Below are 20,493 nucleotides of genomic sequence, written 5' to 3' on the forward strand. Positions count from 1 at the left end.
CTAGAAAGGAAATGTGAATGATGCAGAAAGCTAATTCATCCTAATTCTGTCTCACCTTGCCCCGTGTAACCTCGTCTTCCCATAGTTAGGGGTAGAGTCTGATGCAGAGGCGAAACAGATGGCAGTTAGGGGTGTGGCTTCTATAAAGGGGTGGACGTTAAAAGGAGGGGTCTTCATGATGCAGACCCCCTTGAGGTCAGGGGTATGACGACATTTATGACGCAAAAGCCAGTCTGAGAAAATAAGGGATGGAGAGGTGGGAGAGTCGTCTCTGGGACTGCCCATGATTGGACAAGCAACACCGTGAGGGGCGTGTGAAACCCACCTCTGAAGTGGGTGGGGTGTGCCGTGGCCCCGCCCGAGCCCCCCTTGCGTCCGGCTCCCGCCAGTGTCGCTGCGGTTCTGCCGGGGGAACCTGCGCGCGCCTAGAGGAGGAGGATGCGGTGGCTCCCGGGGTTCTGGGGGTTCCGACTGCTTTTCTGCCTCTTGCTGTTGACCGCTCACCTTGCGGGCAGCAGCGCCACCAGCGCCCACGGTCAGGAGGAAGCCTAAGGGTTGGGGAAATGGGAAGGGGACGAATCCCAGGATAAGGGATATAGGGGTACAGAGTCCAGAGAGAAGGGGACAAGGACTCAGAAAGGAACTGGGTGGGGAGGGGGGGGTTGAAAGGAACAGGGGGAGGAAGCAAGGGGGCGTAGTCCTGGGGGTGGGGCCCGGGATACGGAGGCGGGACCTTGGGCGAAGTGGGCTCAGGAGGTGATGGGGCCTTCGCTTTAGAGAAGTGGCGGGGGGAGGTGGGGGGGGGAGACGGGCTTCAGATTTCAAGGGTTTAAGACCGAAGCAAATGCAAGGGCCACAGCGAGCCTGGAAAGAAGTCGGAACAGGAAAGTGGGGAGAGGAAAAGAGCGTCTCTGGGGGATCGCTAAAGGTTCCAGATATGACTTTGGGCATCCCAGGCTGGAGGAGCCTGGGAAGCCGGCTAGAGGGGTTCGGGGCTCTGAAAGAGAAGCTTGAGTTGAAAGAGGGACTAAGGTTTCCCAGGGAGGCCGGGTCAGACCTGTTCAGGGCCCCCAGCGCTAAAAGGAAGATGGGGGCATAGGGGCAGGAGAAGATAGAGGGAGGAGGGGGTCTTTTCCCTCTTTCCCCCCTTCCCCCCATCCCCCGGGCCCGACGCTGACTCACGGCTGAACGGCCGGAGACAGAGTCAGTCGCTGACTCACGAACTGGGAGCGGGGGTGGGAGGGGGGGTGAATGGGGGGGGCGCGTGGGTAAGGGGAGTGAGCAGGCTGACTCCTAGTCTGACACCCCCCTTTCCAGGCCGGTCCTTGTCTTTGAGGACCGAGGGGAGAGCACCGGTGGCCGTGTGGGTTCTGATGGTGGGGATGGTAACAGGCCTCACGCAAAAGCCTCGCCCATTCCCCTCCCCACCTCCCATCACCGCCCTGAGCAGCCGGATTCCAAACCCTCGGCCCCACCCGGTCCTGAACGTCAGCACCCTGGACAGTGGCAGAGTGTTCTGGGAGGGTTGTCGACTCCGGCAGCCCTGAGCACTGCTTCGTTTTTCCATCAGCCCCACAATTCCTGCTTCCCAACCCTCAGAAGCCCCTCCTGTCCCCAAGTCCTTTTCCCCATAGGAGGGTACTGGTCTCCGCCCCTTCCACATTCCCACCCTCATTGTTCACCGTGTGAGTGGGAGGCCCTCCCCACTACCAAGCCCACAATGCCAGAGGCCTTACATCCCAGAAGGACCCTACAAAGTAGCTGAGCTAGTCTTCTTGTCCCACTAACCCCCTAGTCATGATAACATCCCCCATCATTGTAAATGTCTTGCAGGTCTCCTGAATGTTGTGCCCATAGGAGGAGCTGTGGAATACTGAATGTGTGTAAACAGTTTCAGTGTACATATGGGAAAACTGAGGCTTTCAGGAATCATGTTACCAAGATCCTGATCAACCCTCTGTTTAGGTCCTAATGCTTTCTTTCCCCAAGGATTCCAGACCTCCTCCTGCATCATTTCTCTTATCATATATGAAACCTTCCCTAGGATGGATCCAAATGACCTTCCCCATCCCTCCCCCTTTTCCATCTGTATGACTATCTGATTTGCTTGGCTGGCAAATTGATGAACTCATCTGTCCATCCACAGGCTGCCTGTTTGACCGTAGGCTCTGCTCTCATCAGGAGGTCTGTATCCAGGGTGAGTGGAGAAAGGAAAGTTAGCCACGTGGCAATGAGAGCTGTGGATGGGAAGAAGGGAAGGAGTGGGAGGAGGGAACACTTGATTTTATCAAGAGCTGAGGGGCAGGAGTCCCATCTCACCTGGTCTTCTGGGAGCATGATTTTCATGTCCCCTCAGGAGTCAAGAGGAGGTGGTCCTGGGGCTATGGAATATATGAAATGTGGTAGCTGGCCATGTGTCCTAGAAATATCACTCGTTGTACCCCTAGATGGTTTGTTTGGACAGTGCCAGACAGGTGCAGGGAGAGTACGGCCCCTGCTGCAGGTCACCTCACCCATCCTCCAGCGATTGCAAAATGTGCTTCGGCAACTCATGTCCCAAGGTAAGTGAGGTATAAAGAGGTTGGAGGGAGAGGTGCAGGAGTCTGTTAAGGGTGAAAGAAATGAGAGTTGAAGCTCTTCCTAGAGAAAGAGGTGCCTCTTCCCTGTCCTAATCTACCCAAAACATTTCTACCACTCTTACATCTATAATCACCCATTCTTTCACCTACTTAGTGAAGCCACATCAGCATTTGGGGAATTGCCTTTTAATGGACACTAGAGGATTCCAAAAGAACCATTTAGACCAGTACAGAGGCCACTAGGGCCAACATACAATGCTCTTGACCAGCCCCACATTTTAGTTCTGCCTGAGCATCAGGATCAGGGACCTAAGAATTATTTTACTGGAAGAACTTTTTTTAAAAAATGAATTGTAAGGTCAGGGCAGACTACACAGGGAGGAGAAGAAAGAGAGAGATGGAGCATATATGATTCCTTATATGCTGGCTTATCTGGGAGCTAAAACTAAAAAGCTCTTACTTATCAAAGGAGGGACAGAAATGGGAGCTGCCTCAGGATCATCAAAGATGGTTTTAGAGGAGTCCAGTGTGGTGGTACTGTGATCCCTGCTGAAAGGTAGGCTGAGGCTAGTGAATCTCTTGAACTCAGAAATCCTGCCCAGAGTAGAGCTGTTAAGTCTGGCACCAATATGGTGGGTCCCCAGGAGAGGAGACCCATGAGTAGATACCAACCTGAATGAGATAAGAAGATCCAGTCTGAGAAACAAAACAACAGAAAGATAATTTAGAAGGAGGTATTCAAAGATAGATAAAAATGTACCCATCATGCCTGGCCCTGAATCCTACATACTGGGAATCATTTTTAGTCTCATTCTGGTTCTCTGGATGAACTAGCCTGTCCCAAAGTACCATCCTCTTTGGGTTCCTCCATCCCTTCAGGCCTATCCTGGCAGGATGACATCACTCAGTATGTGATATCCCAAGAGATGGAGAGGATCCCCCGACTCCGGGCACCAGACCCTGGCTCCAAGGACAGGTGGGACCTGGGGACATGTGGGAGGAGAGCATGCACCACCCCCAGCATAGGCTGATGGATTTTGTAGCCCAGCTGAAAGGGTTTTGTGCTGAAAAAAGGAGAGAGTAGAGGATCTGAGAAAGGTACAGGGGAGAAGGAGAGGGGCTGAAGATCTGTAGACAGGCATTGTGGGGCTGAGTCAAGGTTGTGGCATGGTTTTGCTAATCTCAGCCAGCCTGCCAACACTCCAGGAGTTGACTATTGGTAAGAAAGTAATTAACTGCCCTTCTGCTCACCCCTCATTTCACATGCATATATGACATTCCTGGGCCATGAACGGATGGGCCATATGGACGACAGTTTCCTGGTGCTCAGTCTCTTCTCTACTGAGGAAGGGAGGGACGTAAACAGGGGGACAAAGAACATTGAAATACATATAGTCGATGGTGGTATGGTGGATAGTGAGCACCTGGGTGACCTAGAGCTTTGGAACCCAGCATACAATCCTGCTGCCATGACTGGGAAGGAGAGATTTGCCCTCCCTTCCCCACATCCTCACACTGTTTGTTCCTAGCAGCTGCTTTGTGGGGCCAGGAAGACCAGGTCAAGGGAGGAGTTAGCCCAGCTTTGCTCCCTTCTTGTAGTGGAAGTCCCATCTACTCAAGGCCCAGTCTCTTCCTTCAGCTAGCTATAGGGCCTCATGCACCACTGCTCTTCCTGCCCCACCTGCTACCTGTCTGTCCTTCCCCACCACACACATTGCTTTCCTCCCCAGGTCCAGCCTGGCATCCAGGAGACCTGCTCTCCCTGGGGAGTTGCTTCCACCTGGCTCCGCCACGGGCTCCACCCCTGCAGCCCAACAGCGACTTCAGAGGCCTCTGCTGGGTGGGGGTGGGGGTGGGGCTCTGCTGCCTTCCCTCCCAGCTGAACTGCTGCCTCCACTCCTGGAGCATCTGCTGCTCCCCCCACAGCCCCCACTCCCAGCCCTGAGCTATGAGCCCACACTGCTGCAGCCCTACCTCTTCCACCAGGTGAGACCTAAGGCTGTGGCCACCCCTACTCCCACCACACCCCCAACTTTCTTCTGACATAAACTCTGCTTTCCCACACAGTTTGCCTCCCAGGAAAGTTCCCGGGCCCTGGACAGCTCCCCAGGGTTGGTCACAGTCGTCCCTCAGCCAAAGGCCGAGGCCCCAGCCCTCTTCAGCAGAGCTGCTTCTAAGAATGCGTTTGGTGCCCATCCCAGCCTTTCCTACAGGAACCCTCCAGGACCCGTACCTGCTCAGCTGTTCCAGGACCCTGGACTCCTCTACCTGGCCCAGGAGCCCCCTGCCTCAGTCAGGGTCAAGGGTCAAAGGCTACATGAACAGGGAAGCAACAGCCAGGGAGGAGAGTCTCCAAAGACCTATGGGGAGGAAGGGATAGGGGGCACTGGGGAGCGGGAACCAGAGCCTCCTGCTTTAGCATCCCTATCACCAGGCCCCCAACCAGGTAACTGAGTCTTCTACCTGCTCATCATTCCATTCTCCCTTTCCATCTTTCTTCTTTTTCTTCCATCCATCTATCTTTCCCTTCTTTCAGCCAGTTGTCCCTGTCTTATGGGGAGCTCAGCCTGTCCAGGACTGTGGCCCCTTAGATGAGATCCAGAATGTCTCTAACCCTTTTCACATGAGTAGTTTTCTCAGAACACTTGGAAAAGGGCTGGGGAGTGAATTGGCTTCCTCAGTATATCAGTAGAAGCTATTCAAATCGCTAGGTCCTCCTCTTCCACTCCTGTGCATCCCTTGTACCCCTGGCACCACATCCCTTCCCCCTCCTACTCCTATCCCCAGCTCTAAGCCCTCTCTCTCTCTCTCTCTCTCTCTGACTCCCTGACAGATGTGGTTCTGCAGAGACTCACAGCAGTGCTGGCTAACTATGGGGTAGAGTTAAAGCAGCTGAGTCGGGAGCAACTCACCAGCCTCTACACTCTGATGCAGCTGCTGCCCAAGGGGGTTGGGAAGAGCCGGGGTGAGTGTCCAGGTGGAGAGATCCAAGACCCCTGGGAAAGTCAGCTTTAAGGAGATGATCATTGTTCCATGGCTATTATGCATAACCAGGAATTAGGAAGGAAATAAGGAGAAGAGAAGGAGGGTATATCGCATGGAAAGGGGCAAGGCCAGGGTGAGAAAAGGCAAGATAGGAGCAGAAAGAACAGAAGGGTAGTAATAGTTTAATAGAAAAGGAGAGCCAAGGACAAAAAGGAAGAAGTGGAGGATGATGATAGGAAGGAGCTGGTGACCGACGGCAGGGCAACAATCCAGAAGCCTAGTGGGATTCATGGGACCCTAATCAATGACAGGAATATGGCAATAGGATAGAAACCTTAATCTGAAGTTCCCTCTCTTCTGTCCTGGGTTCTCTTCACCTTGGCCTCATGAGCCTTTTCTATCCTTCCCACAGGTGAAACTGGAAATACTGATGCTGAGACTAAGAAAGTAAGATAGAGCCCAAACTCTGCTGAATTTACCCTAACACCAACGCCCTCCCCTTCTCATAGAACCATGGAATGGTATAACTGGGAAGGAATTTTAGTAATTGCTTCTAATCCAACATCCCTTATGTACAGATGGGGAAAATGCTATATAGAAAGATGGTCACACAGCTAATCAGAGGCAGAGCCAAGATAAGAACCTACTTCCAACTACCAGTCCCGGATCTTTCCATCATTTCATGTTGCTTTGTCACACCACCCCATTCCAGCCTCATTGGTTGAGGTGCCCTATGACAGGACTCTCAGAGCCCCAGACACAAGCATGTTAGAGTTCCCTTTGCAGTGCTTCTACTAACCTGGGCCAATCCCTCAAGTCTTTCTTTTCCTCTTTTGGACAGGTAATGGAAGGAGACATGCAGCACACAGTAGATAGAGTAGAATCTCCTTCTGCCATGGCCTCCTTGCCTGAACTCTCTGTTGGTAGCACCACCCCAATTCATGCCCAGGGGGCCGAAATGGAAGGCCCCACAGAGCCACCACCTTCCCTTGTTATGCCTGTCCTGATGGAGAAGAAGAGTCCACTGAGTCAGAAAGGACTCTCTGGGGGAGATCAGCCCCCAGCTCCCTCTACAGAGGAGTATGGCTACATAGTCACTGACCAGAAGTAAGAATTCTTGGGAAGGGAAGACCATGGGAATCCAGAGGCAGGCAAAGGGGCTAGAGGAAGTGAGACACATAGACTACCTGCCTTGCATAAAACAAAGGCAATACATCACTGTAGGTAGAAAAAGAATATTAGAACTGAAGGAAGATGGTTATTGGTGGGAGAGGAAGGTGGTGGTGGAGGCAAGGAGGCTGGTTACTAGGCTCTCAATGCTATGGAATGAATGTTCTCCCAAGATGATGTAACTGAGAAGACCTCCCTCCCATTTCCTCTGCCCACTCTAACCCCAGGCCCCTAGGACTGACTGCTGGTGTCAGACTCTTGGAGATCTTGGCAGAACACATCCACATGTCTTCTGGGAATTTCATCAATATCAGGTGGCGCTGATGCCCTGAACTTTTGGGTGAAGGAATTAGGTAGAGGGGGAGGGAAGGTATATGAAGAGCAAGGTAAGAAGCACAGAGTCCACTTCTTCCTTGAGATGTTAGGGAGAGGATGGGTTTGGGGAACAGCAGCCACCAAAGTGGCTCCTTGTTCTCAGCCCTGCCATCGGTCACCAGTTCCTTCCCATCATCATCCTCTTCTTTCTCCTTCCTTTTTGTCCTTGGCTCTCCTGCTTTTCAAACTATTACCACCTTCTGTTCCTTCTGCTCCTATCTTGCCTTTCTTACCCTGGCCCTGCCCCTTTCCATGAGATATGCTTTCTTTCTCTTCTCTGAGATGGAGCCACATCTGGGCTTGATGGCACATTTCCTAGGGGTATGTGCCCATCATCTAATCTAGAACTGGCCTCAGATCTTTCATTGCTTCCCCTAGAGAGTTTAACCTATCCCTTCCTTAGTCCTACCAAATATAGCTTTACCATCAGTGACTGAGCCTTGGGGATTGAGACCATGACTTGACTCCTGCCTTTCAGTGTGGTGGGATCAGCCCTCACCTTCAGAATCCGGAACAATGAACAGAACATGTCTTTGGCTGACGTGACGCAGCAAGCTGGTAAATGCCACCCCCAGCCCCATCTTGACCCCTTGACTTACGTCTGTTCATCCTGATTAACTCAGTTTACCTACGGGGCATGGAATGGTGTAAGAATTCTTGTGGGCTGAAAAAAGGCCTAAGATGTCTCCTTCTTGCAGGACTGGTGAAGTCAGAGCTGGAAGCAGAGACAGGGTTCCGAATTGTGCAGACAGGTGTGGGCCAGGTATGCAAGAAAGTCTTTCTCTTTAACCTGGGGCTGATGCTAGTGCCAGGGTCTCTGGGGGATACAGGAAGGAATGTTAGTGGTACACAGGGGAAACCAAGGTACAACTTAGAGAATTGAGTTAGGGTCAAAGGACTGAAACCTGGAAGGGACCTCAGAAGGGTCCAGTGTCAGGCAGTTAACAAACATTTACTGAGCATCATGATAGGTGCTAAAGTATACAAAGAATAAAAGGTCTCCGCTGTCCAGCTTACATTCTGACTGGACAAATATAACATGTACACAAATTTTATACACACACACACACACATATAGTATACTAGTAATAAATTCAAATTTGAAGAGGGGGGTGCCTTAGGAAGAATCAAGGAAGAGATAAACAGAAGAGATAAATCTCAGCTGAATCTTGAAGATAAGAAAGTAGAGAGCTGTGTGATTTCGGAGTCTGAGCATTCTCTTGGACTCAGGCACCGCATCTATAAGTGAGGAGTTTGGGCTTCATGTCTTCTATGGTCCCTTCCAGTTTTGATATCCTTTAGTACTGTGGAGATGGTGATAGCCGGTGTGTCCCAGGGCCAGAGAGACTACCTTTACATGCCGTTCTCTCTACTACCAGCAGGGGATGCTGCTGGATTTACCAAATGAGAGCATCCTCTGGCTTTCTATGAGAAAAGTTTGAGATTAAGATAGGGGAAGGCAAAAGAGGGCAAATTTTGGGTCAGGTTAAGATAGGGTTTTGGTTTTGTTTTTTTTTAACAAGTTCTTTTATAACTACCTGAACTAAAATGAAAATACCCAGAAAGAATGGGCTGGGAAGGTTGCCTCCTCCTAAAAGCAAGATCTGCCTTAATTTCTACCTACTGTTTCATTCCTTTGGGTTAAGTATCGCCTTCTCCCCTCTTCTAAGATGTAGATAATCTTGGAAACAGCAATAGATGCTGTTTTTGTATATTCATGTGACTGAGTTGATCATATTAGTGATGGAGATATGCCATGGCAGGAAGGTAATTAGGCCCTGGAATCTGAATGAAGGCTTTGACACGTACTGATTGGCTGGCCTTGGGCAAACTGCTTAACCTCTTTTAATCTCATTTTCCTCCTATGTAAAATGAGAGGATTGGATTAGATTAGAGGTTTTTAACCTTTTCTGGGTCATGGGCCTCTCCCTTGGGGAGTCTAGTCAAGCTTATGGACCCCTTCTTAGAATAATGTTCTTAAACATACAAAATAAAAATATGTAAGATTACAAAGGGACACCAACTGTATTAAAATACAATTTACAAACTATTAAAAAAAAAAACAAGTTAATGAGCATCAGGCTAATAACCCTTGAATTAGATGATGTCTGAGATGTCTTTCAGCTCTAAATTCTGTGATGTTCTATGAAGGAGGGAGGGGAGATGGTATAGTTAGTTAGGAGAAAGCAGCCTGGACCTGAAACGAGAAAACATGGGTTTGAGACCTGGCTCTTCTACTTACTCGTTTGGGTAAGTCACTCCTGAACCTCAGTTTTCTCATATATAGAATGATGGGGGTGGACTAAATGATCTCTTGGGGCACTTCTAGCTCAGACAATCTGAGTAGAGCTGAAAGGAAGAAACTCGATCAACAAATATTTATTAAACACCATCAACTATGTGCCCAGCACTAAGGAGACAAAGTCCCAAATGAATTAGGCCCCACCCTTTAGTTAGCAAGCTATCAGAAACAGTATCCTTTCTTTCATCCCTCCTTCCCTTTCTCCCTCCATCCCTTCCTTCCTTCTCTGGTGCTTAGCATATTTGTTATTGCTGAGTCGCTCAGTTGTGTCTGACTCTTCATGGCCCCATTTGGGGTTTTCTTGGCAAAGATATTGGAGTGGTTTGCCATTTCCTTCTCTAGCTCATTTTACAGATGGGAAAACTGAGGCAAACAGGGTTAAGTGACTTGCCCAGGGTCACACAGCTAGTATCTGAGGTCAGATTTGAATTCAGGTCCTCCTGACTCCAAGGCTGGAGCCCTATCCACTGTGCCACCTAGCTGCCCATATATAAATATTATTATTATTATTAATGGATATTTATTGATTGACAACTATAAGGGAAAGTCTGGGCATTAATTTTAATGACCACAGTTTTTCCAAGTACCTGTCCTGCTTTTACCCTAAATCATCAAGCAGCATGATGTTGGGCAGGGGGACCAAAGAATCATCAGGGATTTGCTTTAACTGACTCCTTCCAAGAGTGTCAGCCTAGCTGAAGATTGAGGCTATGGTTTTTATCACCCCTGAACATTTCTTTTCTTTATCATTCGTGTGTGTGTGTGTGTTGTGTGTGTGTGTGTGTGTGTGAGGTAATTGAGGTTAAGTGACTTGCCCAGAGTAACACAGCTAGTGAGTGTTATGTGTCTGAGGCTGGATTTGAACTCAGGTCTTCCTGATGCCAGGGCCTGTGTTCTATCAACTGTGCCACCTGGCTGCCCCAACCCCTGAACATTTCTGTCCTGACCAAAAGTGGATGGGGCAGGGGAGAGTGGCTTCTTCCTTTCCACCTCCCTTAAACTTAGTAAACTCACCTCCCTCACAAAACACTATGTCAACAGCGTGAAGAAGCAGCCGCAGTGCTCCCCCGGCCAGCTCGAGGGACTCCCCCACTTCGTTCTGTGCTGCTGACCCTGGTGGCCCTAGCAGGCGTGGCGGGGCTGCTAGTGGCTGCAGCCTTGGCCATCTGTTTGCGGCAGCATGGGCGACTTCGAGAAAAGGAACGCCTGGCAGCCCTGGGGCCTGAGGGAGCCCATGCAGATACCACCTTGGAGTACCAGGTCTGTGGTTCCCCCGGGCTCCTCATGGGAGATGGGGGGGGTGGCTCAGAAAAGGCCAGGACACTTGGGACTGATGGGGTGGATGAACAAGCGAACAACAGGACCTAGTATGGAGAGGATGAGACTTGGGAAGCTAGCTGAATCACCAAGTAGCGAATTCCCTGCCTGTGCTAGCAGAGGCTGGGTGTTGACCACCCCTCTAGAATGCTACAGAGTGAAGTGAATGCCTGCTTGGGGGAGGAGACTGTAGTTGAATAACCTCTAAGATCTCTTTCAACTCTAAGGTCCTATGAGTCACAAATCCCATTCAAATAGGCCTTCAGCTGTAAGAAGAGACATAGATAGAGTCCTTCCCTCTGGAATTGTATTCTTTTTGAAATCAACCAAACCCAGAAGACTTGGGGAGAACAGGGACCATCCTGTGTAATTTGGTACCCCACCCATCACTCTATATTCCCAAGGTTAGGGTTAGAGTCATAATTATTTCTTGAATGAGTAAATGAATAAACCAGGGAACAAAAGGTCCCCAAATGTAAATCTCAGATATTGATAGGAAGTCTTTGGGCCATATCTGATGGCTCCTGAGCGTTGCCTCCCTTCATCTGGTTCCCCAGGAGCTGTGCCGCCAGCACATGGCCACCAAGTCTCTGTTTAGCCGGTCAGAGGGACCGCCAGAGCCGTCAAGGGTCAGCAGCATCTCCTCTCAGTTCAGCGATGCTGCCCAGGCCAGTCCCAGCTCGCACAGCAGTACTCCATCCTGGTGTGAGGAGCCCGCACAAGCCAACATGGACATCTCCACGGGACACATGATCCTAGTTAGGATGGAAGCTAAAGGGCAAGGGGGCTGCAGCAGGGAGGGCAGGGGCTGGCACCTGAAGGGTTGAACTAGTTTGATGGGAAGTGGGAAGGAAGCGTACCAACAAGTGACTTCTACTCTCCAGGCATATATGGAGGATCACCTAAGAAACCGTGACCGGCTGGCCAAGGAGTGGCAAGCTCTGTGTGCCTACCAGGCAGAGCCCAATGCTTGTAGCATGGCCCAGGGTGATGCCAACCTCAAGAAGAACAGGAACCCTGACTTCGTGCCCTGTGAGTGACCCCTGGCCCCAACCTAGTAGGGAACCGGCCCTGCCCACTCCCCTTTTTGTTCCAGAGTTCCAGGTGTTGAACCAAGGGGTGGTTGGTTACAAGAGGGTTTAGAGGAGCAGCCTGGGTATCCCTAATGGGGAACTCTTTCTTGGTGGAGGGGCTGGCTGGTGGGGGAGATGCTAGTTCCCTGATGACCCAAAGACGGGGTGTGGCATGGGGTGGGGTTCTGTGCAGATGACCATGCCCGAATCAAGCTGAAGGTGGAAAGCAGTCCTTCTCGGAGTGATTATATCAACGCTAGCCCTATTGTGAGTTTCAAACTCCCTACCACCAGCAAAAAAAAAAGCCAACCCCAACTCCCATCTTGACCTGGGCTTCCTTCCTTTTCCCTAGCTGTTCATCATCTCTGTCATGAATTCCACTTTGTCATGGCATCTATCCTGGCCCCAGCCCCTAAAAAGCCTTATCTATTATTATTCTAATAATGATAGTAATAATTCACATTTATAGAATGCTTTAAGAGCCTACAAAACAATTTCCTCACAATTCCCCAGTGAGAGTAGGTATTGTAAGTACTATTATCTCCATGTTAGGGATGAGCAAAGCTGAGACCCAGAGTTACACTACTGACGAGCTAGGACATGAACCCAGGTTTCTCCCAACCGTCTTTCTACTATCCTACACAGTTTCCTCTAGAAGCTAAACTAAGGTTCAAAACCACCCCCACCCTGATGTCATTTCTTATTCCTAATTGTGATTCTTCTCTACCCCAACGTGATATACCTCACCTAGATTGAACACGATCCTCGGATGCCAGCCTACATCGCCACTCAGGGCCCACTGTCACACACTATTTCGGACTTCTGGCAGGTGAGCTCCCAAAGAAAAGTGGGGATGAATGAGGAGGGCTGCCCCAGGGGACTCCCCATATCTCCACCTGGGTACAGCCCAGAAATTGGGGGACTGGGCAGGGATATAATAGAGCATATGTCCTGGATATCTCTGTCCCCTCTGACCCCTCTGACACTGTGGGATCTCTCCTCCCTCAGATGGTGTGGGAAAATGGTTGCACAGTCATCGTGATGCTGGCACCCTTGGTGGAGGACGGAGTCAAGCAATGTGACCGCTACTGGCCAGACGAGGGCTCATCCCTCTATCATGTCTATGAGGTTGGGCAGTACCCCAAGAGACCGTGGGAGGAAAGGGAGGGGGAAAGGAAGGAGAAAACGAAACAGAAAGGGAGGAGGAAAGTCATGAAGAAAAAGGAAGAAACAGAACTTGGCACAAACTCTTCACCCTTTAAAGAAAGAACAGAAGGAGCCTGGGACTAGAGATCTAATACCTCCCCATCAGCAGCCCTTGACGTGTCTATCAATCATATTTCTTTAGCACTTGCGCTTTACTCAGCACTGTGCTGGATACCCTTGCTGGGTACCCCACGGAGATAAAAGAAGTTTGAGATATGACTCATGCCCTCCAGGAGTTTATAGTTTAGCTTGGGTAACCAGAGGTACACACACATGAAAACTTAATTAGCAATACAAGGCAGCAATAATGGTCTAGAGGAGGATTTATGGTTATAACAGCACTTTGATCCTCATAACCAACCTGAGAGCTAGGTAATGCAGCTGTTATTAGCCCCATTTTATAAATGAAAAAACAGAAGCTCAGAGTTATTTAGGTGACTTTTCAAAGGCTACCCAGTGACATGGAGGTGGGGAAGAACACTAGATTAAGTCGGAAGACCTGTGTTCCAGTCCTGCTCCTGTCTCTTGCTAGTTTTCCCTTTTAAGATCTCAGTTTCCTCACATGTAAAATAAGAGGGTTGGAGTACTACTTAATCTCTAAGGACCATTTTAGTCAAGTGAACAAGCATTTTATTAATCGAGTACTAGGCCAGGCTCAAGGAATACAAAGAAAGGCAGAAACAGTCCCAGCCCTGAAGGATCTCACATTCCAAGGGGGAAGACAACATGCAGACAACCACGTACGTACCAGATATAGTCAAGGTAAATTGAAAGCGTTCTAGCAGCAAATGCTATCACAAATGCCAAATGAATAGTTCAAGACAGCAACTGCCTTAGAGAAGTTCAGAAGAAGGGGAGAGATTCTTGTCAACCAGGGTGATTAAGGGAGACTTCAAGAAAGAGACTGGGCCTGAAAGATGCCAGTAGGTGGGAAGGGAAAGGGAAGGTGGGGAATAGTCTTTCAATGGGGGAACAAAGGTTGGAAAGCACAAGATACGTCCTGGGGACAGTGAGGAGCACCCCGCCCCCATTAACAAAGAGGATCACCTGGAGACTGAGCCCCTTCTCCATGCAGGTGAACCTGGTTTCGGAGCACATCTGGTGTGAGGACTTCCTGGTGCGCAGCTTCTACCTGAAAAACGTGCAGTCCCAAGAGACACGCACCCTCACCCAGTTCCACTTCCTCAGCTGGCCAGCTGAGGGCACCCCAACTTCGACTCGGCCCCTGCTGGACTTCCGCAGGTAAGTACCAGGCCCTGGGATGTGGGATAAAGCTGAAGGAGGACAGGGGTGGGATAAAGCTGAAGGAGGACAGGGATGGGATGGAGCCAGAAATAGATTTGGTCTGGTTTGAGAGAAGCAAGGAGAATAGAAATTTAATCATTTAGGGTAAGCAGTAGCACACATGTCCCTGGTCAGGAGGAGCTGGAGCCTTGAGAAGCCAACATTAGGGGGGAAAACTCCTTCATGTCTCAGTAACACTGTCTACTCCTTGGTTTGGTAAAGGAAAATGGGGGATGGGAGAGATAGTGCATTTTGTGAAATGGAACTCACAATAAGGCTCAGGTTATAGTTCCCCATTATCTCCCAGCCTACCTTTTTCCTCCATGGACCAGTTCATAACACCTGGGAAGCCCTGCCAAATCTCCTTTCAGCCCAATAATGGGGTGTAGGGAGTAAAGAACCAGCTGAGTCATAAGATAAGAGCTTAAGAGTTGAAAGGGACCCTAAAGGCCATCTGGTCCACACCCCCTCAATTTTCCAGATGAGGAAAGGGAGGTCCAGAGAAGTGACTTGCTCAAGGTCACACAGCTAGTAAAATAGTAGAGCCAGGATTTGAACCCAGGTCCTCTGACTCCAAATCCATAGCTCTTTCCAGTGTACCATGTTGTGCCCTGCCTTAGGGGGCTCACTCTCTGACCTCTCACCCTGGGCTGCTCTCCCCTCTCCATATCCTTCAATCTAGGACTGTCTTCTCTGTGTCCATCTCTTTTCTGGGTCTATTCTAATTCTTTTGGTTCTTTGCCAGTCTGTCTCTCTCCATTTCCATCTCTCCCTGTCCTCCCTGCTTGTTCTGTCTCCTCAGTTGCTCTCCCTTTTCTCTCTGTCTCTGTCTCTCTCTCTGTCTCTGTCTCTCTCTCTCACAGCTGCCAGTGTCATTTTTGTGATCTGCAGCTAGTATTCTGACTTCAGTTGCATAGTCACAAAAGTGATCATTGGCAGGTGTGGCTGCCGCACGGACAGGATGGATGGGCCCCAGGAAAGCCCCAGCAGGCCGCCTGACAGGACAGGGCCCTGGGGGACCCTGACAGAGGGCAGGGAAAAAAGGGAGGAAAGATGCTATCATTGTTTCTTGGGGCTTTGGTGCATCCGTTTTGGGGCTATGGGATGGAAAGGACTCCTGTTTGGCCACAAAACCACAAAATCCATGGAGCTGCCTTTGGCATCTTGGGACACTCCCCTTTGGACAGACAGGCAGAATGCTAGGGTTCTTCTCCTCACTCCACTTTTCTACACCCCCACATATACGGATCTGTATCCTATATTGTATGTGCCCTGAAAACCTCTAGGCACTGGAGAAAGAGAAAAGGGAAGCAGAAGCTGATATGGGAGAGAGAATTGGGTTCAAATCCTGAGCATTTGGCAAGGTGTTCAGTGTCATCACTATACCATCTGACTCCTGTGCTGGAAAAGCTATATGGCCCTGCCCACTCCTCCCCCCCCCCCCCCGTCAGGTGGATAACCAGTCTGAGAAGGAGGTTAGTACTGTAGGAGTCACCTGCCCAAACCTGGCTCAAAGCTCCATCCATCTTCCCTACAGAGCTGGGAGAGGCTTCAGAGACTAAGCTAGTAGGTCTTGTAGGTGACTCACCTTTCCTCCCTAACCTCAAGGAAGATTAGGATTTCAGTTTAGCACTGCCAATATAAAAGAGAGATGGGGGGAGGGGGACCCACAGAGACAATATGTGATAAGAGACAAATGCTGAATTGGTCACTGAGATACAGCAAGGAAGAATGAACTGTGAGAGTGTCAGAAAAGAATCTGGAACCTAAATGGACCAAAACACTCATTGGCACATGACTCAACTATACAGTCCCATAGGAATAGAACTATTTAAAATCTGATATTCTTTCATAAATCCAAAAATTTTAAATTAAAGTATTATTAAATTAAGGGTCTCTTTACAAGAGACAGAACAACAGAGTATGCTGGAGTACGTCTTCCCGCTATGCTCATCCCCATCAGATTCTGGCCCCCTTAGCTAAGGAGGGATTCAGAGAACTGAAGAGAGCTTGGACGAGGGTGAAAATAGTCTGTGGAATTATGGAGCTGATGGGGGAAAAGGAACCACCAAGTGATCCCAAGAGACAGAGGACTATTGTCTGTAATGAGCTGGCCCTGGGTGGGGCAGGTGGAAAATTCCTATGGGGACATATAAGAAATCTAGAATCCTCCCAGCACAGGGATTCTAGAGTCTTAGACTCCATCCTCCGGCCCCTGATTCCCAAAGGCAGGTACTGCCTTCCCCAGCATCAATTGAACTGAAGCATGGCCTCTAGTCCTTGCCCTGTCTTCTTCCCTGGTCCCCAGTTCTAGTGATTCCACTGGGGTCTTGCCAAGTTGAAACCACACCCCAAATAGGACTAAACAGGGTAGCAATAGGAAGATATTAAGGGCAAAGAGGCACCTTGCCACATTCTCCTTTGTTCATGGCAGGGCCCGGCCCTTCCTAGGATGATGCCATGTCAGTCCCTAATGATAGGAGACAAACTATACTCCCTTTCCAGCTGATTTATGCCTTGGTTTGGCATCTTGAGCTCTTCATGATCGGCCCTCAGTCTATGTCTTCAGCTATTACTCTTCTTTGTACAACCTATGTTTTACCCAAACTGGATGACTTAGCTAATCCTCAACTTCTGCCTTCCATCCCCCACCTCTATACAATTACACGAGCCATCCCCCCATGCCCAGAAGGTACTTCCTTCTCTCTCTGCCTTTTAGATTTCCTATCTTCCCTCCAGGCTCAGGTTGGGTGCCTCCTTACTTGTGAAACCCTCCCTGATTCACCCAAATCCACCCCCCCCCCCGGATATAAGCACTCCGTTCTTCTTTTAGCATGTCTAGAGGTCTTAGTCTTAGTGAAAATCTTTCCTTCGCTCCCTTTACCACTCATTACCTTGTATTATGCCTATGTGTACATGTTGGGCCCCCTCAGCAGAATGTGAGCTCTTTGAGGGCAGGGAACCGTGGGGTTTTTTTTTTCTTTGCACTCCCAGGTCTGGTCATGGTGCCTTGTGTGTGGTCAGCACTTAATAAATGTTTGTTGAATTGAACTGAAGTTTTGTGCCTCTGGCTCACACCTGATTTTTGTTGTAGGAAGGTGAACAAGTGCTACCGTGGACGATCCTGCCCCATCATTGTGCATTGCAGGTAAAGGGGTGTGTGTGGGGGGGTGTCTGTTATTAAGTACAATCAGGATAAGAGTGGGGGGCGGGTGTTCAGGTTATATATCTAAGGCTGCTCCTTCTTGTAGTTCCCTACCCCACCCCACTGACCCTTTCTCATCTCCTCACATTGGGGTGGGAGGAGTGAACAATAGAGGTAATAGAAAATTAGAGAAATCATTCTCTAATAATAGAATTATTAATGCAGATGCTCCCAGAACAGCTCTGGGAAGGCCCTTTGATTTAATCCCTAATTTCCATGCTACATTTATCTGCCTTCCCTTCAACCTTTGATCTCAGCCCTCAAATCTCTGACATGAACACACATTTCCAACCCCAATCTGATCTTCTGTACTCCTTTCCCCTTTCAAACTGGACCTGTGCTCTCCCACACCCCCTCCCCCCAAACATTTCATTTCAGTGATGGAGCAGGGAGGACTGGTACTTACATCCTCATTGACATGGTGCTGAATCGGATGGCAAAAGGTGAGGCTTTTTCCTTCCCTTTACCTCACCTCCAGTTTGTCTTCAATTGCTCATCTGAGCCCCAAGTCTTCCCAATTTCTGTCTGTAAAATCCAATTCTACCGCTGCCTCTAGGGCCACGGGAGGGACAGGTTGATATACCCCCAATGTTTTCTCTCAATCCCCCTCTGGGAATACCTAACATTGCCAGAGACCCTTCTTCCTCAGGGGTCTCCTTCACTCCCCCTAAATTCCCTATGTCTTCCCTTCTACCAGGAGTGAAGGAAATTGACATTGCTGCTACCCTGGAGCATGTTCGAGACCAACGTCCTGGGCTTGTCCGAACCAAGGTGTCTCTCTTTCCCTTTGTCCCCGGGCTCATCCCATCTCTCAACTTCCCCTCCCTCTCTCCCTGGCTCTTTCTTTTACCATATGCCCACTTCTTGGCCCCTGAGGCAGCTGGTATAGCTGATATCCACAAAGCAATCTGCACCCCCATCCCTGCCTCTCTCTTGCATGTCTCTATCCCTGGATCCCAGCTATTCCTATCACCAGTCCCCAAATCATGCAAGCTCTTCTTCCTGGCAGGGGGTTTCCTATGTCCTCCAAGGCCTGACCCTGATCCTCTAACACAATTCTCCCTCCCTCTCATCAGGACCAGTTTGAATTTGCACTGACAGCAGTGGCAGAGGAAGTAAATGCCATCCTGAAGGCTCTGCCTCAGTGAATGACCCTGCTGTTTCTGCTTCCTGCCCCTCCTGTGGGCATGGTTCCACCCCTGTGCTCCTTCATGGTCTGTGCAAGCATCTCTGTCCTATGCCAGCAGCCCCTACTCTGTATCTCCTGCCCCCCACTCTACCCTGGGCTTCTCAGAGCTGAACCTGAGCCCCTCTCCAAAACACGGAGTGGGAGTCAGACCCCTCTCCTACACACCCCAGGTCTATGGGTTCCCACATTCAGGAACCCCAGGTTCCACTAAAGGGCAGCTGTCTGCAAGATAAGAGAAGGGGAGGGGGGAAGGGAGGGCATAAATTTACACCCACAGGCTTCATCCTCTGCCCTTCCAGCTCCTGTCCCCCCAAAGGCCCCAGGTCATGAGGGATTGCCTATAACTTATGGTAGACCTTCAGTATGAGTAAAAGTGTTGGGGGGGGCGGGTCAGGGGAGTTTCCAGCTTTGACCCCCATTCCTATCTAACCATCCTCCCAACCCTACTCTAATTTTCCCACCTTATAAAAGCTTTAGCCCTGCCCTGAGCCAAAACAGCTGCAACCCAACCTCCCCTTGGGGAGGAGGGAGTCAGGCTCTCGGCTCCAGGACTGTGGCTCTCTGGCATCCTGCCCTTTCTGGGCCGTCCCTTTTCCCTCTCCCAACTCCCCAACCGCCCGACCAACCGTCTGCCCCTTGACTCCCTTTCCCTCCAGTGCTACATCAACCTTTCTAGAAAGATCTAATTTTGTATCACTGTGAATAAAGTCCATGTTTTGTCTGTGCCGCTGCAACTCTGGCTCCTGCCTATCTCTGTCTGCCTGACTTCCAAAGCCTCACCCCCAGCCTTGTCTCTCTCTCTTAGTTCTGGGGCTTGGTTACCTGCCAGGTTTATCTTCCTCTCATTAACAGAAAATTTTAATAGCTCTTTCCTCGGGGTCAATGAGTCAACCTCCCTCCTCTACCTTCTGGACCACCTTGATGTCCTATGGTCCCAAATATCACCCCAATCTCTCCACCACTGGAGGTCTTCCATCCACGAACCCCCAAACTGAAGCAAAATTTGTTTCATATACTGCTTAGCAGGAAGAGACCTTTAGAGCTCATGGCATATGATGCTTTCATTCTACAGATAATAGAAACTGAGGCACAGAAAGGGGAAATTTTCCCAAGGTCCCAGGCAGCATCAGAGGTAGGTTTAAAACCAGAGCCTGCCAGTTTTCTGTTGAGGGTTTCTTCCGCCACAAGACACATGTGCCACCAACATGCTAGACAGATTCACTTGTAGTCCTACAGCTACACATTGGGATGCTGGTTTTGAGAAGCGTCAGTCAGGGACGAACACTGCAACCGATCTTTCCCCTTCAAGCCTGCCCAAGCAGGTGGTGCTGAATCCAATGTTGGCTAGATGACACAGACACTCCATGTAATTACACTTAGGGTTCCTGGAGGGCATCCCCAGGTCCTGGCTCAGCAGGCTCACCTGAAGGTGACCAGCTGCCTAAATCTGTAATAGCTCACATTTAAAAAGCACTTTAAGGTTTGTAAAGAGTTTACACACATTCTCATTTCATCTCAACCCAGTTAGATGCTATTATCCCCATTTTATAGATGGAGAAAAAGCAGCTCAGATAGGTTATATGTATGACCTGCCCAGGGTCACACATCCAATGAGTGAGGGGAGATTCAAACCCAACATCAGAGGTCCTGTAGCCTATCCAATATGCCACGCTTCCTCACTCTACGCTCAGTGAGCAGGTGCTATTACCAGCCACGCGGCTGATTTTTCTAGTTCCAACATCAGACTCAAGCCTCAGCTTCTGATGAGTACCACAGAGGGCTCAGAAACTGAACCCAACTCTGATGAG

General features: G+C 49.7%; 1 protein-coding gene and 1 long non-coding RNA gene across 2 annotated transcripts; one reads left to right on the top strand and one right to left on the bottom strand.

Annotated features, from left to right (window-relative positions):
- The first annotated feature begins 438 nt into the window (after positions 1-438).
- On the top strand, positions 439-19,419 carry PTPRN (protein tyrosine phosphatase receptor type N). Its single transcript, XM_021002747.2, has 23 exons — positions 439-535; positions 2,147-2,197; positions 2,448-2,561; positions 3,459-3,555; positions 4,310-4,565; positions 4,647-5,025; positions 5,413-5,544; positions 5,977-6,011; positions 6,406-6,671; positions 6,962-7,048; positions 7,588-7,667; positions 7,808-7,872; positions 10,453-10,671; positions 11,286-11,486; positions 11,613-11,760; positions 11,995-12,068; positions 12,553-12,630; positions 12,810-12,929; positions 14,083-14,249; positions 17,386-17,439; positions 17,875-17,939; positions 18,194-18,267; positions 18,573-19,419. The coding sequence occupies exons 1-23, from the start codon at positions 439-441 to the stop codon at positions 18,642-18,644; spliced, it is 2,931 nt and encodes a 976-aa protein (XP_020858406.1). The 3' UTR covers positions 18,645-19,419.
- Positions 2,750-14,137, bottom strand: LOC144454829 (uncharacterized). Its single transcript, XR_013483373.1, has 2 exons — positions 14,055-14,137; positions 2,750-7,926 (listed from the first exon to the last, which is right to left on the bottom strand). It is a non-coding gene; the product is annotated as an uncharacterized LOC144454829 (long non-coding RNA).
- Positions 19,420-20,493: the final 1,074 nt, after the last annotated feature.

The sequence above is a fragment of the Phascolarctos cinereus genome, unplaced genomic scaffold (assembly GCF_003287225.1).
Source record: "Phascolarctos cinereus isolate Bilbo 61053 unplaced genomic scaffold, phaCin_HiC Scaffold_7;HRSCAF=346, whole genome shotgun sequence".
Classification (NCBI taxonomy): Eukaryota; Metazoa; Chordata; class Mammalia; order Diprotodontia; family Phascolarctidae; genus Phascolarctos; species Phascolarctos cinereus.

What these genes read in the sequence shown, in the direction of transcription:
- PTPRN (XM_021002747.2), top strand. Translation starts at nt 439, where the DNA reads ATGCGGTGGCTCCCGGGGTTCTGGGGGTTCCGACTGCTTTTCTGCCTC. An exon ending in ATCACCAGGCCCCCAACCAG is followed by an intron (nt 5,026 to 5,412) that starts GTAACTGAGTCT and finishes ACTCCCTGACAG; the next exon opens with ATGTGGTTCTGCAGAGACTC. An exon ending in GCTGAATCGGATGGCAAAAG is followed by an intron (nt 17,940 to 18,193) that starts GTGAGGCTTTTT and finishes CCCTTCTACCAG; the next exon opens with GAGTGAAGGAAATTGACATT.